General features: G+C 40.2%; 1 protein-coding gene and 1 long non-coding RNA gene across 2 annotated transcripts in view; one reads left to right on the top strand and one right to left on the bottom strand.

The window, feature by feature from the left end:
* The window catches only part of ubac1 (UBA domain containing 1), a 42,702-nt gene extending 26,853 nt beyond the window's left edge, over positions 1-15,849 (top strand). Inside the window, exons 6-10 of the mRNA XM_043720474.2 lie at positions 932-1,040; positions 5,955-6,168; positions 7,520-7,606; positions 8,929-9,067; positions 11,432-15,849. Coding sequence (XP_043576409.1) covers positions 932-1,040; positions 5,955-6,168; positions 7,520-7,606; positions 8,929-9,067; positions 11,432-11,547 — 665 coding nt within the window. The 3' untranslated portion in view covers positions 11,548-15,849. The remainder of the gene's footprint in view (positions 1-931; positions 1,041-5,954; positions 6,169-7,519; positions 7,607-8,928; positions 9,068-11,431) is intronic.
* Positions 1-19,804, bottom strand: part of LOC148146096 (uncharacterized) — a 98,462-nt gene that overhangs the window by 5,231 nt on the left and 73,427 nt on the right. The gene's annotated exons all lie outside the window — the stretch shown is intronic.

A 19,804-nucleotide genomic window follows, 5' to 3' on the forward strand; every position in this document is an offset into this window, starting at 1 on the left:
CCGTTTTGTAAAATGTTTGTCCAGATTTGTCATTGTACTGGCTATTTTAATACTTGCACTGTAAAGTTGAGAGTCAGAGCTGTACAGTATGGAAGTACTCTTCAGTCCAACTCGTCTATGCTGACCAGAAATGCCAAACTAATCTTGTTTACTTTACTAACAAACTCCTGCGCAAGAGCGAAGGAACCTTCACTTGCCCATGAAAGTAACATGGCAGCGGTGATTCAATTATTGCACTATGCTAGTTTAACACACTTTAGGTATTTCAAAACTCAGCTAGAGTGTAACAACTTGCATTTATGGATTGCTGTTTGAATGGACATTTTAGGAAACCAGTTATAAAAGAGGAATGTAAACTAAAGCAATTCAGAATGCTCATAATTTCCATCGTTGCATAATGCTGCTGAATTCTTCCACTCAAATCCAAGCCAGACTGGGACGTAGTGGCTGGAGATGGTTCAGCTGAGGAGTAGCATAGAACATAGAACAATATAGCACAGTATAGGATTTTTTTAATCAACTCATTATTTGGGGCATACCTTTTTTTTTGAAGACTTGACTTGATTTATCACCAGGAGAATGGGTTAATTTATGACCATTCATTTTCCAGCAGTAGGAGGCAGTAAACCTGAATCAATCGACTTTCCCTCACTCATCTGTTAGTGAAAAAGTACACCATTTGTCGCTGGAGTTGAGAGGAAGCATCATAAGTGTGATTTATATTAAAGGAAACAATAGTGTTCACTTTTCAATAACCTTGGCATGTCTGTCTTGCTCTTAATACCTCTTAATATATTCATGTCATCTGGATTTTGCTGACTACTCTCCCATTTATTGCCCATTCCTAAATGTCCTGGAGTTTGACTTGGCTGAGAGTGCACTTATTATTCTAGAATGAACATTTTACTAATGATTTTCCTGCTTTTGGCAGCAATGTTAGATGAAGATGAGGAGGACCGGGTGGATGAGGCAGCACTGCGCCAGCTGACTGAGATGGGCTTCCCTGAGAGTCGAGCGGCAAAAGCACTGCGGCTGAATCAGTGAGTCTGTCTTGAGATGTTTGCTGTCTGATGTTTAGTTAAAAATCACAACACCAGGTTATAGTCCAACAGGTTTAATTGGAAGCACACTAGCTTTCGGGGCAACGCTCCTTCATCAGGTGATAGTGGAGGGCTCAATCCTAACAGAATTTATAGCAAAAATTTAGTGTGATGTAACTGAAATTATACATTTCAAAATTGATTGTCTGTTAAGCCTTTCATCTGTTAGAATACAGTGATAGTTTCACTTCTTTCATGTGTAAATCACAGAACCTCTTTTTTAAAAAGTTGCATTCTGGGGTTAGCTGTTAACAATGGTGATAGCTAGACAATATGTTGGTGTTGGCTCCCTGTGTTCTCTGTCTATGCCATGATTGATTCTAATCTAAAAAGTGAGATAACAACAGAGTTCTACATGAATGCATGCAGTTTTTCAGCAAAGTACAATGTAACCCTGCAAGTACAAATTCACTCTGTGTGGTCTTAAGTCTGTGAGGGGGTGCATGTGGGAGTTTGTGTCTCTGTAAGGGTGGGTGTGTGTAGTGCAATGGTGGTCACTTGTAATGTGACATGATCCCAAGGTCCCAGTTGAGGCCGTTCCTATGGGTACCGAGCTTAGCTATCAGCCTCTGCTCGGCCACTTTTTTCTCTGCTGCCTGTCCCGAAGTCCACCTTGGAGGATGGTCACCCGAAGGTCCAAATCATGTTTTTAGGAGGAGTGTTCCCTTTTGGATGTTTACGGTTCTAAAATGAACTGTTTGAGCGGTAGAGGTTACCCATAAACATAGTGCTTTGCATTGCATAGTTCTGTATCTTTTAGGTTGCTCTGTGTTGAAGGTTGACGAGCAGGATTTTTATTGGAGATGGTGAGAGTTTGAGTTCAGTAGGAAACCTGTTTTATTTACACAGTCATAAAACACTTTTTTAAAAAAAAAAGGTCTTGGTTGATTTGTTTACTCAAAGGATGTTCCTCCCTATTTATTCCTGCTCACTAAGGAGCAAATAACCTGGTTGTAGATCTTTTTACAAGAAAAGCAAAATGCTAATTTTATCCCAGCAGAGGGCTATCAAATAATCTGCCTCCCTGCTGAACTGCTTTGATTTCTCTTATAAGTCTACCCTTGAGACTGGAACCAAAGAAAGTAATCACATGTGGGAGAGATACTGAAGGAATATTACATGGGGAAAGAAATGGAGTCCAGAGAATGCAGAGAAAATAAACTTCGGTATTTTAAAAACAGTTCACATTGCAGGAGGCCTTAGAGAATATAAAAGTGGATAAATCTCCGGGACCTGATCTAATGTATCCCTGAACATTGTGAGAAGCAAGAGGAAATTACGCGAACCTTTGCAGATAGGTTTGCATCATCTATAACTATGGATGAGGTGCCTGATGACTGGAGGGTGGCTAATGTTGTACCTTTTTGTGTTACGAAGTTGAAAGCATGTATGTTCACTTTGAAATAGAAAGTGTTTTCTGAATTTTGAAGGAAATTTCAAGTGCAGGCTCAGCTGCCTGAATAGAAAGGCTGGAAGGCGAACTGTTCCACAATAGATACATACAGCAAATGACTGTGTTAAATGGGTACCTGAGTTTGGTTGCTGTTTTGACGACAATTTGAATTTAAATTATGCCCAAAATACTAAAACCAAATTGAGTTTCAATTTATTATTTTGGCAACATTTTGACTAATGAGGTGGTAAGGTATTTTTTTAAAAAGCGGGCATTTTGAAAATTGGTCAGAGCAACTGCTGTAGAGCCAGAGAGCTAACTGTCCATCTAAAATTTTGCTCTTGAATTTAGAAGATACACTATCTATAAAAGGTACCTTTCCACATAAAACGTTCAGTAAAAAGATGACCCCAGGGAGATCAGCAGGTGGAAAATTGAAGACAGTGGAGAAGACAGACTATGTGGTCTTGAGATTAATTTAATGTAATGTTTAATAATTGTGGTATTGGAACAGCATTTTTAGATTTTAGGGGTCAGATAGTAAGTTAAGAAAAGGGTGTGGGGTGGGGGAGTGCTTGGATTTTGAATACTTTTTGTTTACTGTCCACTATTAGAGTTAAGAAAATAAATTTTTTTTTGTAAATAGTGGAAATTATGTGCTCTGTCACTTACATTTTAACAGATTATAAAGCAAGGTGAGCTTTTCTGGGTGTTTGGTTTTAATTAAGAGGGGGTCGACCTCCATGTTGTAACATTTATTTAAGAAAGGTTGTAAGGAGAAACTGGGAGCTATAGACCTGAGTCTGACTTTGGTTGTGGGTAAATTGTTGGAGGTGATTATAAAAGATAAGAGCTATGTACATTTAAAGAGGCAAGTTGATTAAAGGTGGTCAGCATAGTTTTGTGTAGGAAAATTGTATCTCTCAAGCTTGATTTGAGTTTTTTTGAAGAAGTTACCAAAACGATTGATCACAGAGCAGCAGACGTTGTTTATTTGGATTTTAATAAAGCCTTTGACAAGGTTCTGCATGGTAGACTCATTTGTGAAGTTTGTTCACATAGGATTCAGGGTGAGCTTGCAAATTGGATACATAATTGACTTAAGGCCAGGAGACTGAACAATGGTGGAGGGTTGCTTTTCAAACTGGAGGTCTGTGATCAGGGGTGTTCCTCAGGGATCATTTCTGGGTTCTCTCTTGTTTGTCATAAATATAAATTATTTGGATGAGATTATAGAAGGCAGGTGAGTAAGTTTGCAAATAACACCAAAATTGGTGGCATAGTAGACTGTGAAGAAAGTTTCCTAAGATTGCAAAGGGATCTTGATCAAATGGGTCAACAGGCTGAAAAATGGCACCTGGAGTTCAATCTGGATGAATGCGAGATATTGCCTTTTGGTACAGCAAACAAGGGTAGGACTCATACAGTATGGTAGGGCCTTGGGTAGGAGGAGGAAAAAGTGAGGACTCAGATGTTGGCGATCAGAGTCAAAACGTGTGGTGCTGGATGAGCACAGCTGGTCAGGCAGCATCTGAGGAGCAGGAGATTCGATGTTTTGAGCATAAGCTCTTCATTAGGAATGGGAAGGGGGCCTGGGGGAAGGTAGCTGGGAATGCGATAAGTACATGAAGAAGGTGAGGGGTGATATTGAGAGGGTGGAGCAGATAGGTGTGACGGAAGATGGACAATTCGAGGGCGGTGTCAAGTTGGAAGGTTGGATCTGGGATAAGATCAGGGGAGGGGAGATGAGGAAACTGGTGAAATTGACATTGATCCCTGGTGAAGTGTAAAACCGCACCTACATCTCTCCCCTCCCTCACCTCCATCCAAGGCCCTAAAGGATCCTTCCACATATGGCAGAGGTTTTCCTGCACCTCCACACGCATCATCTACTGTGTGTCCATTGCTCTCGATGTGGTCTCTTCTCCATTGGGGAGACCGGATGCTAGCTTGTGGAACATTTCAGAGAACATCTCTAGGACTCCTGCACTAAACAACCCCACCACCCTGTGGCCAAATACTTCAACTCCCCATTCCACTCCGCCAAGGATATGCAAGTCCTGGGCTTTCTCCATCGCCAATTCTAGCCACGCGACACCTGGAGGAAGAACACCTTATCTTCTGCCTTCGGAACCTCCAACCACACGGGATCCATGTTGATTTCACCAATTTCCTCATCTCCCATCCTCTGACCTCATCCCAGATTCAACCCTCCAACTCAGCACTGCCTTCTTGAACTGTCCTATCTGTCCATCTTCCTTTCCAACTATTTGCTCCACTCTCCACTCCCGATCTATCACCATCACTCTTTCCCCGCCCCCCCCCCTTCATCAACCTATCGCATTCCGAGCTTTCCCCCCCCCCCCACACTTATTTCTCTGCCTCCTTGGGCCCCCCACATTCCTGATGAAGAGTTTATGCTCAAAACATCGACTCTCCTGCTCTTCAGATGCTGCCTGACCGGCTGTGCTTTTCCAGCACCACACCTTTTGACCCTTAGGTAGTATTGTAGAACAAAGGGACTTAGTGGTGCAGGTACATAATTCTTTCTTTGAAGTTTGCATCACTAGTAGACAGGTGGTTAAAAAGGCGTTTGGCTTCATTGCTCAGTCCTTTTGAGAATAGGAGTTGGGTCGTCATGCTGAGGTTGTACAGGATTTTGGTGAGGCCTTTTCTGGAATAGTGTCCAGTTCTGGTTGCCCTGTTACAGGAAGGATCTTAAGCTGGAGAAGGCTCAGAAGAGTTGCTGGGTATGGAAGGTTTGAATTATAAAGAAAGGCTGGGACTACTTTCACTGGAATGTAGGAGTCTGAGAGGTGATCTGATAGAAATTTATAAAATAATGAGGGGTGTAGATAGAGTTAATGGTAGCTGTCTTTACCCTGGGATTGGGGATTTCAGGCACATTAAGGTGCGAGGAGAGGAATTTAAAAAAGATATAACAGTCAAATTTTTTTACACAGGGTAGTTTGCATGTGGATAATGAACTTCCTGAGAAAGTGATGGATATGGGTACAATTACAACATTTAAAAACCATTTGAAGAGATGCATGAATAGGAAAGATTTGGAGGGATATGGGCCAGGAGCAGGCAGGTGGGACAAGTTTAGTTTATATTTGGCATGGATTGGTGGACTGAAGGGTCTCTTTCAGCTCTGACTCTGAAGATCGTTCACTCCACCCAAAAAAAAAACCTGTTTTTAAGGCTGGTTAAAACCGTGACATTTGGAATGCACGGGTAAGAGGTGCAGGAATCTGGTTGCATTTCCAAACATGACTCTGCTCCAAATCTTGAAACCTTTTTTATTTAATGGAAGAACCTAACCAGTGGCAGTGTGTGTTACCAGTTGGAGTTCTGTAATGGGAAATGCAGTATAACTGCAGAGTGCAGTGCTTATCCATTCAGCTACACTGAGGTTTGCCATCAAATATCAAACTGTGGGTGTTCCCTTCTCTCTACAGTATGTCTGTAACACAGGCTATGGAGTGGCTAATTGAGCATGCAGAGGACCCAACAATCGACGCACCGCTACCTGGGGATGGGACAGCTGGAGGGCCAAGAGCAGCTGCAAAGAATGCAAAGCCAGAAGCTGTCCATGAAATTGCCAAACAAGATGAATTGACTGACATCTTTAAGAAAATCAGGCGGAAACGAGAATTTCGGCCAGAACCCAGAGTAAGCAGAATTAATTGATTGATTTGAATGTGTGTGACATGAATGGAGTTCTGCTTGCACCTTGAAGTCTAGTTTTTGTGGACTTTGGCATACTATCTGTTGCTTAATATAGCACCATAGGTATTCACAATTGAAAGTTAGAGTGCATAGATTTTGAAAAATGTAATGTATTACTAAAGAGTTATGAAAAATATGGAGCTATGCAAGTGATTATATTTCACTTCAAAATCTCATTTTATCTCTCTATTATGAGTATTTTCCTGATGTTGCACAGTACTATGTATGATCAATTCAACCAGCTGAGTTGATTCCAGTCATTGTACACATCCCTTTGGTAAGTCATTGTGCCTCAAAGATGTTGTAAAAGTCCAGTTTGAGTTACACAAGCAGTGATGAGACATCACAGTGAGAAAGAACCAAATAGTTTTAAAATGTGACACTTTCTAATTCTGCCAGGAGTAAGATGCCTCAACACAGTTGAGCAACAACCTGGAGGTGATGTTGAAGGTTCTGCATTTTAACTCTGAACTGTAATTTTGTTGGCTACAAGCAAGGAGCTCCGGTTACCTGTGAAGACTGGCTCTCTGCTCTGCGGTAGGCTGCGGTGAGGTTCTTGTCTGAGGATCTTATCACTGGTCAGGAACTAGTGTTATACAAACTTTGATCAATTTCTGTACAACAGTTTCCTCATTTCTCCTTCCCCCACCTCACCCTAGTTCCAAACTTCCAGCTCAACACTGTCCCCATGACTTGTCCTACCTGTCTATCTTTTCCACCTATCCACTCCACCCTCCTCCATGACCTATCACCTTCATCCCCTCCTGCATTCACCTATTGTACTCAATGCTACTTTCTCCCCACCCCCACCCTCCTCCAGCTTATCTCTCCACACTTCAGGCTCTCTGCCTTTTATTCCTGATGAAGGGCTTTTGTCCAAAACATCGATTTTACTGCTTCTCGGATGTTGCCTGAACTGCTGTCCTCTTCCAGCACCACTAGTCCAGAATCCAATTTCTGTACATGTCAGGAGGGCCAAGGAATGATCAAGAATGTGCTTTTACCACAATCGACATCCGTGGGTCAGTGCAGAATTGTTCTGGTTACTATTTATTGTGACATTGCACCTTCAAAAAGAACGTGTTCATAATTTTGCTATATGTGAGCAGAGAGTTTTGTTTCTAAGTATGCTGTTTTGTGAATATTGAATGTACTGAATGAAAATTTTTAGCTCTTCCACGAAAGACTATATGCAAGTAGCAAGGAATTTTTAAAAATTGGTAGCTCAAGACCAGACAAGTGATATCTAAATAGATAAACAGTTGATAATTTGATTTTTGTTTTTCTTTTAAAGGCTATGATTGCTCTGATGGAAATGGGATTTGATGAAAAGGAGGTGATAGATGCTTTACGAGTTAACAATAACCAACAAGATGCTGCTGTAAGTGCACGTTGGACAGATCACTTAAGAAAACCAAAACTCTGAAATACTTGATCTTATATATGTGTTGAAGTTAAACATTTTTGATTTCGGGATTTGTAATACAGCTAATTGGAGCAGCAGGAGACCATTTAGCCCCTCAACCTTGATCTGCCATTCAACTGAGTCTTGGCTGACCTTTCACCTCTAAGATTTCCTGTAATACACCCCATGTCACTTGATATCTTTAAATCTGTCTGGAATATGCACAATTATTAGCAGCCTTGGCCCCTCTATGGTAAAGAATTCTTAAGATTCACCACTCAAATTTTGCTTTTTAAAAATCATTGTTTTTTTATCTCCGTCCCAAAATTGTCTGCCTGTTAATCTGTGAAACTGTCCTTGTTTTAGCCTGATGAAATGCTCTTCCAGCATCTACCCTATCAAGCCCTGTAAGAATTTTAAATGTTTTAATGAGATGACAATTTCCCAATCTTCTAAACTCGAGAACTTGGGCGCAGTCTTCCCAGTTTTTTTTCATTGGGAAATCCAGAGTCCAAAATGGTCCCTTACTTGACAAATGGCAACACTCTCTGTAACAACACCGTTTAGACCAAAACATTAATTGTGTGGAACTACATCCCAACAAGAGGTTGACCACCTTGGGCAAGATAATTGTGTGTTGATAGAAGTACAAATGGGCCTAAAACAATGATCACTTGCTTGCTTTTACTGCAGCTAAGAGCTTTTCTCGCCTCACCGATGTATATTAAGCCATGTTGCTTTCTTTTCCCTACCTTTCAAAAGTTGTGATAATTATAAAAGCAAATTACTGCGGATGCCGGAATCTGAAACCAAAAGAGAAAATGCTGGAAAATCTCAGCAGGTCTGGCAGCATCTGTAAGGAGAGAAAAGAGCTTTGACAAAAGGGTCAGTTAGACTCCAAACATCAGCTGCTGAGATTTTCCATCATTTTCTCTTTTGGTGTGGTAATTATAATGTCCAGATGAGATTTTTGCCAATTTGTAAGGAGTCCTAAATAAGAAACCATTACATGAACATGCACATCATGTAACTCTCTCCATATCCTGTTGCATTAGTGTGCCCCAGAAATATTTTTCATTTCAATCTGAACCTCCCAGTTGTGATGGAACTACCACAAATGTTGTCTAGATGAAGAATTTGAGGACGACTACTCCCCACCAGTTTTGTAGATGCTGTAAACTGAATTATACCTGAAACAACATGTGGCTGCAACTCTGTTCTTAGCTGCACATTGGAGTGTAACATAATCCCTACAAATCTATCAAATTGCCAATCAGTAACGAATTATTATTTTTCAGTGTGAATGGTTGCTGGGTGATCGAAAGCCCTCCCCTGAGGAGTTAGATAAAGGCATTGACACTGAAAGTCCATTATTTCAAGCCATCCTGGACAATCCTGTTGTACAGCTGGGACTGATTAATCCTAAAACACTACTTGGTAAGTTTTCTTTCTTCAAATGCTTTGATCTATCAAGTAAGGCTAGGGTTCAAACAGGTTTTTATTATTTTTATCTTCCTGTCATTTTTATCTGTCTATCAACTACTGGGTAGTTGGTTGGTATTTTTACTCCCCCCAGAGTTCGTATGCAGTATATCTATAAGATTATAATAAATATATTAAGTGTCGATATGCTCTTCAGCAGCCAGCCCTGGGTCCAACCTGATGCATGCGCACACATTTCAACTAGAGATCGACAACCAAGTCCTGCCAGATTTCTCTTCAGTAACTAATGAATCACTGATTCAAGAAACTGATGAGGAAGAATTCTTTTGAGCGTAGAATTCCACAGATTCATTACTACAATGGAGATGTACCATAGTGGGTTGTGAAATGTATCCAAGGCTAAGGTGGAATGATTTCCCAACTGTAATGGAATCCAGGATTATGGGGATAAGACAGGAACATGAAATTAAGGATTATCAGATCAGCCATAATCTCATTGAATGGTAGAGCAAACTCAATGGATCAAATAACTCCGTAAGACATAGGAGTGGAAGTAAGGCCATTTGACCCATCGAGTCCACTCTGCCATTCAATCATGGCTGGGCATTTCAATGCCACTTACTCGCACTTTCCCCTTATCCCTGAACTCTTTGCGAGATTAAGAATTTATCAATCTCTGTCTTGGAGACATTTAACGTCCTGGCCTCCACTGCGCTCCGTGGCAGTGAATGGCCTGCTTCTCCTGTGTCTTTAATGTTCTGAACGTAGTGGCACCTGTATGTTGATTTGAAGAAAGAGATGCAGAGTTAAACGTTTCAGGTCAGTGACCTTTTGTCAGTTCTCTACCACAGATTCTGCAAAACCTGCTGACAATTTCCTGCATTCTTTACCTTTTATTTTCAGAGATTCACTAATTGTTTAACATTAGTTTGTTACTGTAGCAGGGATGTTTCACTGTGCATTGATGCGTAAGATAATAAAGTGAGAGCTTCGATGGTCAGTATGCACTTCATATTTCCCATAAATTGCAGTCTTGTATTACATTTAACGTACATGGTGACGGCAGCACTAATATATTCCTAGGGCTCTCTGTGGCAGTGGGTGCCTGTGCTACAGTAACATTGGTCAATTCATTGAGCTAATGGAGTGTTGGTGTTTTTGAGTAAAATGAGCCTCCGTGTGAAAAACTGCATGAATCATAATGTGGATGCAAAAATAACATTCCCTGTGGACGCCTGTTCATATGGAGTCCAACACTGGCTGTGATTGTGCTCCTGATTTTCTATGGCAGCTGTTGTCAACTAGTTAACATTTGAACACGCTCAAATGCCATACTTAATTCATGAGGAAAGTTCATATAGGAATATTATTTGAGATATAACTCTTCTAATGTTAAGCAAATGTTAAAATAGAAAATGCTGAAGAAACTCAGTAGGCCTGGCAACATCTGTGGCAAGAAGTACACAGTTAATATTTTGAGTCCAGTGTGACTCTTCAGAGCAAAATAATCTGTGCTGTTTTGTTGCATTTGCACTGTTCCTGAGTCTATATTGTTGGATCATGTCTGTGGGCTTCCATAGTGCAGTCAACAATGAAACTATTATAAACACTATCTCACAACACCGGCTGCATTCTCTTCATGTAAGATACTGTGTAGCAGCCAATTGAACTAGCAGAGATCCGTGAGCAAGGATTAAAAGTTCCTTTTCGTCTGGAAAAGGAAGAAAGGTTGTTGACTCATTTCACTTATGCTACACAATCTTACTGGGGAGAAAGAAATATCTTTCTTGCTTTATAAAATGCTCAGCTGTGTTTCTCAAGGAATTTGATTGCTCTGAATTGTTTCTGCCCTTATTCACCAGAATGCCTTTAGACTTGGTGGGTGAGCTTTGCTCATACTTTTGCATCCTTAGTTTCTGGGGAGGTCTACTTAGTCATCCAGCAGTATGACTCTAATGAAACAACAACTTTTCCCACGTGTAGTGTGCTGTTTAACTTTGTTTTCTGCAAAAGTTGTTTATTTCTCCATTTCTGTTCCAAACAGAAGTGTGAAAGTAACATTAGTATGTCATCTTGTATATTAAATTTGTTTTTTCTTAAAATAAATAATGTAGATTAATTTAGGTTGAGAATTGCAAAATAACTGATCACAGAAACATGAATTAAAAGATAAAGTTTATTTAATGATTGCAACAAAGTTCATGGTTTTAAATTAATATTTGCTTTTAAGATTATTTTGGAAGGTTTGAGTTCTATGCTATTATCTGCTGTAGAATTTCATTTGTATCATGTTACCATTTAATTGTTTTTTTTAAACCTTCCTCCGCCCATCCCCACCAATGTGTTCCCTTCTTGCAGCATTTGAAGATATGCTGGAAAATCCTTTGAACAGCACTCAGTGGATGAATGATCCTGAGACAGGTCCTGTGATGTTGCAGATTTCTAGAATCTTCCAGACTATGAATCGCACATAGGACAACTGCTGTGCCTTGACAGAAAAGCTCCCAGCTGTTCATCTGCAGAAAAGGGTGCTATCTCCTGAGAAAAGTGTTTATTGGTGGATTATTCACTAGTGGACCCTGTTTGTACTTGATATGGGTAGATTGCAACTACATCCACTTAACTACTGTTGCCTTTGGATCTAGTGCTTAACGGCCTTGATTTGAAGCTTTTAATTTAAAGTAAATGCTGTTAGTAAATTGCACAGAGTTTGAGACACAAAAGAGAACATTTATATTAAAAAAAAGCAAACCCACTTTAGGGAAAAGGCAACAGTTTGTGTCTCGTGGTTTTTGGATTTGAGAACAGCCAAAGAATAAAGGGAAAAGGTGTGATGTTCACTAATTAAATGATTATTGTTTGACTGTGTCTCAATTTTGGAACCCTGTACCTCTTTGAAAGAAGCAGTGAACGATGTTTTTGTAAACAGGGAAACTATACTGTACCTTTAAATGCACCAAAGCAAACTTCAAAGAACCTTTAATGTGGGAAGCAGTATAACACACTTGGTTATCTAGGTTGTTTGTCTGATAAGAACCTCCGAATTAGCAGTGTTGTAGTGAAGGAGCCGATGCTGCAGTGATTGCAAATAAATGGGTTGCTCTTTAAGTGAATGAGGGGTTTCTGTACACCAGTCTAGGTTCTGATTGATACAGCACTATCCACTCTGATATTAAAAGTGTAAGAAGACTTAGAATGCCAAACAGATCTGTTTAATATGCAGAATGCTCCTCCTCCTCATTGCTTTTTTTTTTGAAAGGATAAAAGCAATCTCATAATGGAAAGAAATGTTTATTTTATAGCTTTGGAGAGAAGCCACTTTCTCATTGATACCTTGGTGCTCGTTACCACGGTGTACAAAGAATCTAACAATGTTGGTTTTTATACAATAGTCAATTTGGAGATCTTGTATAGATGAATTTTTATTTGTGATAACCCAGATGTTCTACATACCAGCCTGCACGCTGCAGAATGAGGAAATACAACTAAAACTAGGAGACATTATGTACGATGAAGGATTTGTCCGCTGGCAATTGAAGGAGTTTTACTTTACTACAATCGGTGAGGTATTAAACTGGCCTCAGGGATTTGAATACTGATGGAGTGCTCTGTATATGAAAAAGTGATTTGGTTGCTGGGATTTTCCTCAATGCCAGAGTCTCTGAAAGCAGTAACATTTTACTAAAGATATGTAACTGAGACTCTGTCAAAATAAAGAAACCCGAAGGAATGCTTTCACCTCTGTGCAGTGAAACTGTAATCTCCTTCTAGAAAGAGTTGATAGTGGTGCTACTACATGTAGGGGTCAAAAACTGCAGTTCTTCCCTGTGGTGCTTGCTTGTGTTTTATAAATGTTCTCGCTCTTAAAAGAGTTGTACTGAAAACATCAGGGTTTGACCATTTTAAAGACAGCTTCACTGTAATCAGAGCATCTGATAAAGAGACTTGGGTTTGTACTTAGCGTGTGAGACTAGCGATGCTTTAAAGGTGAGGCCAAGCAGTGTGTTGAAGATTTTTTTGGAATATTTATTTTAGCTGAAAAGAATTGTCGAAAGTTTTGCATTAAAGGGAGTCATGCCAGGCTTGTAATTAGCTGGCTCTTTTTGAAATTTTGTTGACTTGCTTTTAATTTCTGGTTTTCTTTGCTGCTTTTGAAAAGCATTTTCAATTTTATTGCCATCGTCGCCGTTTGTACTGAACAGACCAGCTAACTTCCTTCCAAATTGGCTCCAGCTAGATTTGGTTACCAGAAGATGACTGTCTCTGCCTGAAGTGCAGTTTTAAATTGATGCCTTGGATTATTAACTATGATTTGTGCAATTTAAAAAAAAAAATTGATTGTGTGACTTCAGAAACTTAAATATCATGATTGGCTGCACTGCTTCTTGACATCAGATTGGAGTATTTTCTCATCCCACTGTTATTGACTTAACCACACTTTTTTTTTTCTCTTAGCAATTTCCTTCCCCCTTCCTTCAGAAGATATTAATTGGTTGCTTGGCATTCTCCATGGATGCCTCGTTCCCTTGTGTACCTCATCAAAGTGACAATCAAAACACAGACCAGGCTGTCAGGTGGGAAGTTCAGGCATGAATGGGTTGGGTGTGAGAGATTTTGCAGCACTGTTCGGGCATCACTCATTTTTCACTTCATTAATTTCCTGAGCCATTGCAGGGATTCCTCATAAGCTGTGGGGACCCTTTCATTGAGTAGCCTCCACCATACAATTCAGGTAGCTGCCTGGTACAATTCCTAATTTGTGCCATGTAGTGTATTTTCACTTCTGGAGCTGTGTAAGCCCTAACAGTATGTTTAAATATTGATTCATCAGAGTAAAGCGAAACTGTACCACCATGTTGCAAGCATCTGAATGTGTGGTTTACTGTGGCAGTCTGCCAAGAAAATATTTTTAAACTGTTACTGCTTTCCTTCACTTTCAAATTCATCTTTTGAATACTCAGGGGGAAGAAAAAATGGGACAGTCCAGTCCTTTGACAATTCCACGAATGATATCAATTGCTGGTCATAGTCATACAGCACGAAACTTGTCCAACTCATCTGTGCTAACCAGCCATCCCAATCTGACCTAGTCCCATTTGCCAGCATTTGACCCACATCCCTCTAAACCCTTCCTATTCACTTACCCATCCAGATGCCTTTTTAAATGTAATTGTATCCACCTCTTCTACTTCCTCTGGCAGCTTGTTCCATACCTGCCCCACTCTCTGCTGAAAAAGTTACCTCTTGGGTCCCTCTTTTAAATCTTTCCTCTCTCCCCTTTAAACCTTTTAGGTTTGGACTCCCCTCCCTAGAGCAAAGACCTTGAGTGTTCACCCTACCCATGCCCCTCATGATTTTATAAGCCTTTTATTGATCGCCCCTCAGCCTCCAAAGCTACAGGGGGAAAAAAAACAAAGCCTATTCCTTGAAATCCCTGATTTGGATCATATGATTTTAATTCTTATTCCTTTTTGCATTAAACAATTGAGCTATAAATAGCAAACTTCCTTTTGGCAGAGGTGTGTACACAAATACTTTGAAGCTCTGTCTCTAAGAATCAAGTGATCCACTGTTCAGCTTGGATAAAAGTGATGTCATCTTTTTGTTCTGTACAAGTCGGAAGAGCAGTCCTTTCATCTGCACAGTCTATTGTGATCTGTCTCTGTCAAAGTTAAATTCCTGTGTGTGACTAAAATTATTCATGTTAAGGTTTGGAAGCCAGTGGGTCTGTCACATCTGACCTACTCCCTGCGTATGTAGAATTGGATAATGTTCCTGATTGTCATTTATTGCCTTTTTTTAACTTTGAAAGATTCAAAACCTACCTTGTACGTGTCTCCTCAATATCCAATGACGTGCTTTTATCACCAGAGACTGGTTACTACAACATTAGTGCTGTATTTAAATTAAAATGTTTGACCCTTGCACTGCCATATTTCACCTCTTGCCAAATGATTGTTAGTGGAAATGTCAGTCTGTAAATGGGCTCAAAGATATTTTTTCTATTTCTAATGTTCTGACTTTTACTGCCTTTCACATACTGGCTTCCTTGCTTGCATCTGAATGTAATAGTCAGTGCAAAGAGATTTTTCTCCTCAGCGAGTGGATGCTGCAATTAGCTCCTGGCAGCAATCCCCAGCAGCCTAGAATCTGCTGCTGTAAGCACAAGGGATGAGGCGAGGTTGGTGCGAGTCATTAATGTTTTAAAAGACACACCTAAAGCTGATGTGTTCTGCCTATCCAAAGCTGAACTGCAGCAAACTATAGCTCATCTAAGATGTGAAATTACAATCCTCAATGGATGAAATAGTAGAATCAGCAGGTAAATTAGTAATGTGAAAGGCAGGTTAATTTTTATCGTGCTCATGTGTCTGTTCTAGTTTTTATTTGATTTCTAGAATTCTTCTGGTGCATCTGATTTCAGAAGTAAAACTTTGAACATGGGTGGGTGAATGGAAAGAATGCACGTTTTGCTTGTTTTGGATTCAGTAAAATGTATCTGAGCTGCCAAGAGTGGTTGTCAACTGTATTACATAAATGGGCTTTTTTATGACTGCTTCCAGATGAGATGGCACAGCGGCACCCTTGATCAGAACCCTGATCTCACTGGTTCACTTTTGTCACTTCTTCAGTGCAACTTGAGTTGCTCATTAGTTAGACATAGGCCAATTCAGATTGCGATGAGACTGATCAAAGAAAATACTGTATGTTCCTTCAGATAATGTGTTTTTATGCTAATTTTTATGTATTAAATTAAAAGCTTGTGTTTCCGGTGAGTGTCCTGCTGAAGCTGGTCTTTTGATAGGTTAAAGAATCTAATATTTGATTAATTGAAGAGCACAATTTGAAATCATAGATGTGCCACAGTTGCCAGCAGTTCAGCTTTGGTCAGACAGGAGCTATTACCCTTTTTTATCTCCTGTTAGGATTTGCTGTCCCCAGCTACACACCAATACTGATCCAAGCCATATATAGCCTTGATATATTGTTAACCCTAGAGTTGAGCTTTTGAAGTCACCGCAGTATGTGGACAAAACCATCTGCTTCAGACTCTGTAAACTACTTCAGGTCTGTTACCTCTAAACCCATTGAGCAGAAACTGACTTGAGCCAGCAATATAAATAATTTAGATGCAAGAACAGGTCAGAAGCTAGCAATCTTGTAGTAACTCAACTCTTGGCTCCCCAAAGCCTGTGCATCATCTACAAGTCTGGAATGCGATGGAATATGCTCTACTTGTCTGGACAAATGCAGCTCCAACAACACTCAAACTCTACGCAATCCAAGATAAAGCAGCCTGTCTGATTGGCTCAATATCCACAAACATTCACTCTCTGCCATAGATGCCAGTAACAACACTGCATCATCTACAAGAAGAACTGCAGAAATTTACTAAGCTATTTCGTACTTTCCAAATCCTTGACCACTGCTATCGAAAAAGGATGAAGGCAACAAATGCTTGGGGATGCCACCACTTTGCAAGTTTCCCCTTCAAGCCTCCTGATCTATAAATATATTGTCCTTCTGTTTGCTGGCTGACCTGCTGTGCTGTTCCAGCAATAAAGTTTCAGCTTTGATCTCCAGCGTCTGCAGACCTCACTTTCTCCTCTTCTGTTTGCTGGGTCAGGCTCCTGTAACTCCCTCCCTCCTTAATGGCATTGTGAAGTACCTCCTCTAAATAGAGGAAGCCAGCTCTCCTTCACCTTGAGGGCAGCTAGGGACAGACAATAAATACTGGCCTAACCAGCGATGCCCACATTCTCTAAATGAATTAAAAAAATAAGCTATTTGCAGTGTTGGTTTTGAATTAGATTTTTGAATTAGATTACCTACAGTGTGGAAACAGGCCCTTCGGCCCAACAAGTCCACACCGACCCGCCGAAGCGTAACCCACCCAGACCCATTCTCCTACATTTACCCCTTACCTAACACTACGGGCAATTTAGCGTGGCCAATTCACCTAACCTGCACTTTTTTGGATTGTGGGAGGAAACCGGAGCACCCGGAGGAAACCCACGCAGTCACGGGGAGAATGTGCAAACTCCACACAGTCAGTCGCCTGAGGCGGGAATTGAGCCCGGGTCTCTGGCGCTGTGAGGCTGCAGTGCTAACCACTGTGCCACCGTGCCACCCACAAAGTGACTTGGTTCTAATGTATAGAGGCAAACAATTTTAATTGAGATATAATAATGGAGTTTAACACATCCATTGAGGCTGTGATTTTGTTTTAAACGTAGTGACCTTTAGACAAAGTGTATAGTCATGTTAGCTAATGTAATTTGTGGTTGGAGCAATTTAGAAATTGTGCCAATGCTGCACTTATCCAGTGACCGAGATCAAGTGTGGAAAATCTGACTGCAGCATTCAAGGGAGCAGTGACTGGCAAGATACAATGTGAATCAATCTAAGCAGATCTGTGCGGGTAGGCAAAGTACCCTAACTGACCAGGCTCAAATCACCTCCTGGATGGTGATCAGTGATAGTAACCTTTTGATGTTAGCTTCTCGAATTTTGGTGATTTTGTTTTGTGCTTTCTGAAAATGCAAATTGTACCATTTACACTTCCAAACATGCCATCCTTTCCTCAACATCTCACACATGCTAGTCACACCACCTCCAACTTTAACATATCCTCATTCAGGATCTGAAAAGCTTTTCACCATCCTAACATTTGTAGGCTTTTGGGGGAAAAAAGGACATGTGATCCACTTACTGCTTGCTCGTTTTTTTTTATCTTCCTCTCTCAACCCTTAAGTTAGTTTTCCCATTGTTTTCTGTTAATATCTCTATTCAATTGATTAATGTTTCTGTGGCTGAAAATGTGTTGCTGGAAAAGCGCAGCAGGTCAGGCAGCATCCAGGGAACAGGAGAATCGACGTTTTGAGCATAAGCCCTTCTTCAGGAATGTTTCGTGGCACTACTAGCAAAATGGTTATCACTTGGTCAAATGCTGATCCTGTAGAAATGCAACTCTTAAAATGGGAGTGCGATCATTCTGTGTACATATCCTTGAAGCAGAAGAACTGGATTAATTAAATGACATCACAAAAACAAATTTACATTCCCTAAATTTAGTTTTGACTTTGGCTGAGGTATGTGTGCTCTGCTCAGATGAAACCTGCTAAACTGAGGCGAAACAGGTGAAAAAGATTCAGTTGCGATATTTTGAAGGAATGTTTGGGAATTATCACTTTTCTAGCTGATATTTATGCCTTAACCAACATTTTTTTTAGAAGGGCCAAATTGGACTGAGGTTATCACATTGCCATTTGGATGTACATTTCCTTCAACAGTCACTGAACTTTTGAAAGATGTTCATTGGCTGTAAAGCAGTTTCCAATGTCCTGAGATTGTAAGATGCATTGGATAAGTGTAAGTGTCCTGGTTTTTAATGGCATTTTAGTCATAGCACAGTGCCCAGTCCTGTGCTGTGGAAAATATGCATTTCCAAAATGCTTGTGCCAACAACTCCACTGCATTGTTAGTGGTATTTAGCAATGATCACAGCCAAGGTATTGCAATCCTCTGCTGTTGAGAATAAAAATAAACCTCTATCTACAGACACATTGACTAATCATCCTTGGCGTTGATGTTTCTGAGCTGAATTTTGCCATGCAGGTCCATCTAATAAGCAAATGCTAAACTTCCCCAGAAAGGAATGGCTGATCTTGCCCATTATTTTAATTTCCTAGTACCCATGGTACCTGAGTGGATTGAGAGTTTTGCAGTTTGAATCTTGTTGTTTACGACATTAATGTTGGATCCTGAGTTAAGCATATAAGAGGAGGGGGTGCCTGTATATTCTAGTGTAACCTTTTAACCAAATTTGCCTGGATTATTAATTTATAGCTGTTCCAAGTCCATCAAAAAAAATCTAATGTTGATATGTTTTCAAACCTCTCTATTGTATAAAACCTGGAAATGGCAGGTGAAAGTAAATAGTGTGTTGTGAATCAAGTTTTATTATAATTTTGATTCAATAGAAGACTTGATAAAAATTTGATTTTAAAGTGAAGATTATCTTCATTCAAGATAATAAAAGATTTACGCTTTCAAGAAAACTAAGAGGTCTATCAGCAGGATTAGAGTGTAAGCACTTGTTTTAAAAAGTCATTTAGTCATCCATACTGAATTTGACCCCGATGCTCAGATGGGCGAGAATAGGACGTTTAGTCTGTATGCTCCAGGAAGGAAGGATGTTGGGCAGAATTTCTGCTCCTCATTCCCATCATGTGATCTCTCCTGTAACATAATAATGAAGAAACATTTGCTGAGGTTGAAATTGAAGAACCCAGCCGACACTGATCAACATGTGTCCTTTAAAAGTTCATGTGATAAGTATTACTGAGTTCTCAATGTCGCCAGTGACTCTGGAAGTTCAGCAAAGATGGGAGGCAAGTGAAGGAAATTGGTATTAATTAATCTAAATTTTTGTTTTAAAGGGAAGGTTCATAAAGATGAATGGGATGTGGGTTCCCTCCTTTGAACTTGGGAATATTTGGAGAGTGGGTAAATGCTAGGTATAGATACTAATGTGAGAACTTGCTCATCAGCTATGGAACATAACAGGGACCTGGGGTTTGATTCCACCCTTGAGCGACTGTCTGTGTGGAGTTTGCACATTTTCCCTATGTCTCTGTGGGTTTCCTCTGGGCACTCCAGTTTTCCCCCCACAGTCCAAAGATGTGCAGGTTAAGGTGGGGTTACAGGGATTGGGGTGGGGGGAGCTGG

The sequence above is a fragment of the Chiloscyllium plagiosum genome, unplaced genomic scaffold (assembly GCF_037043375.1).
Source record: "Chiloscyllium plagiosum isolate Xiang-an unplaced genomic scaffold, Cpla_swu_hap1 HiC_scaffold_21, whole genome shotgun sequence".
NCBI lineage: Eukaryota > Metazoa > Chordata > Chondrichthyes > Orectolobiformes > Hemiscylliidae > Chiloscyllium > Chiloscyllium plagiosum.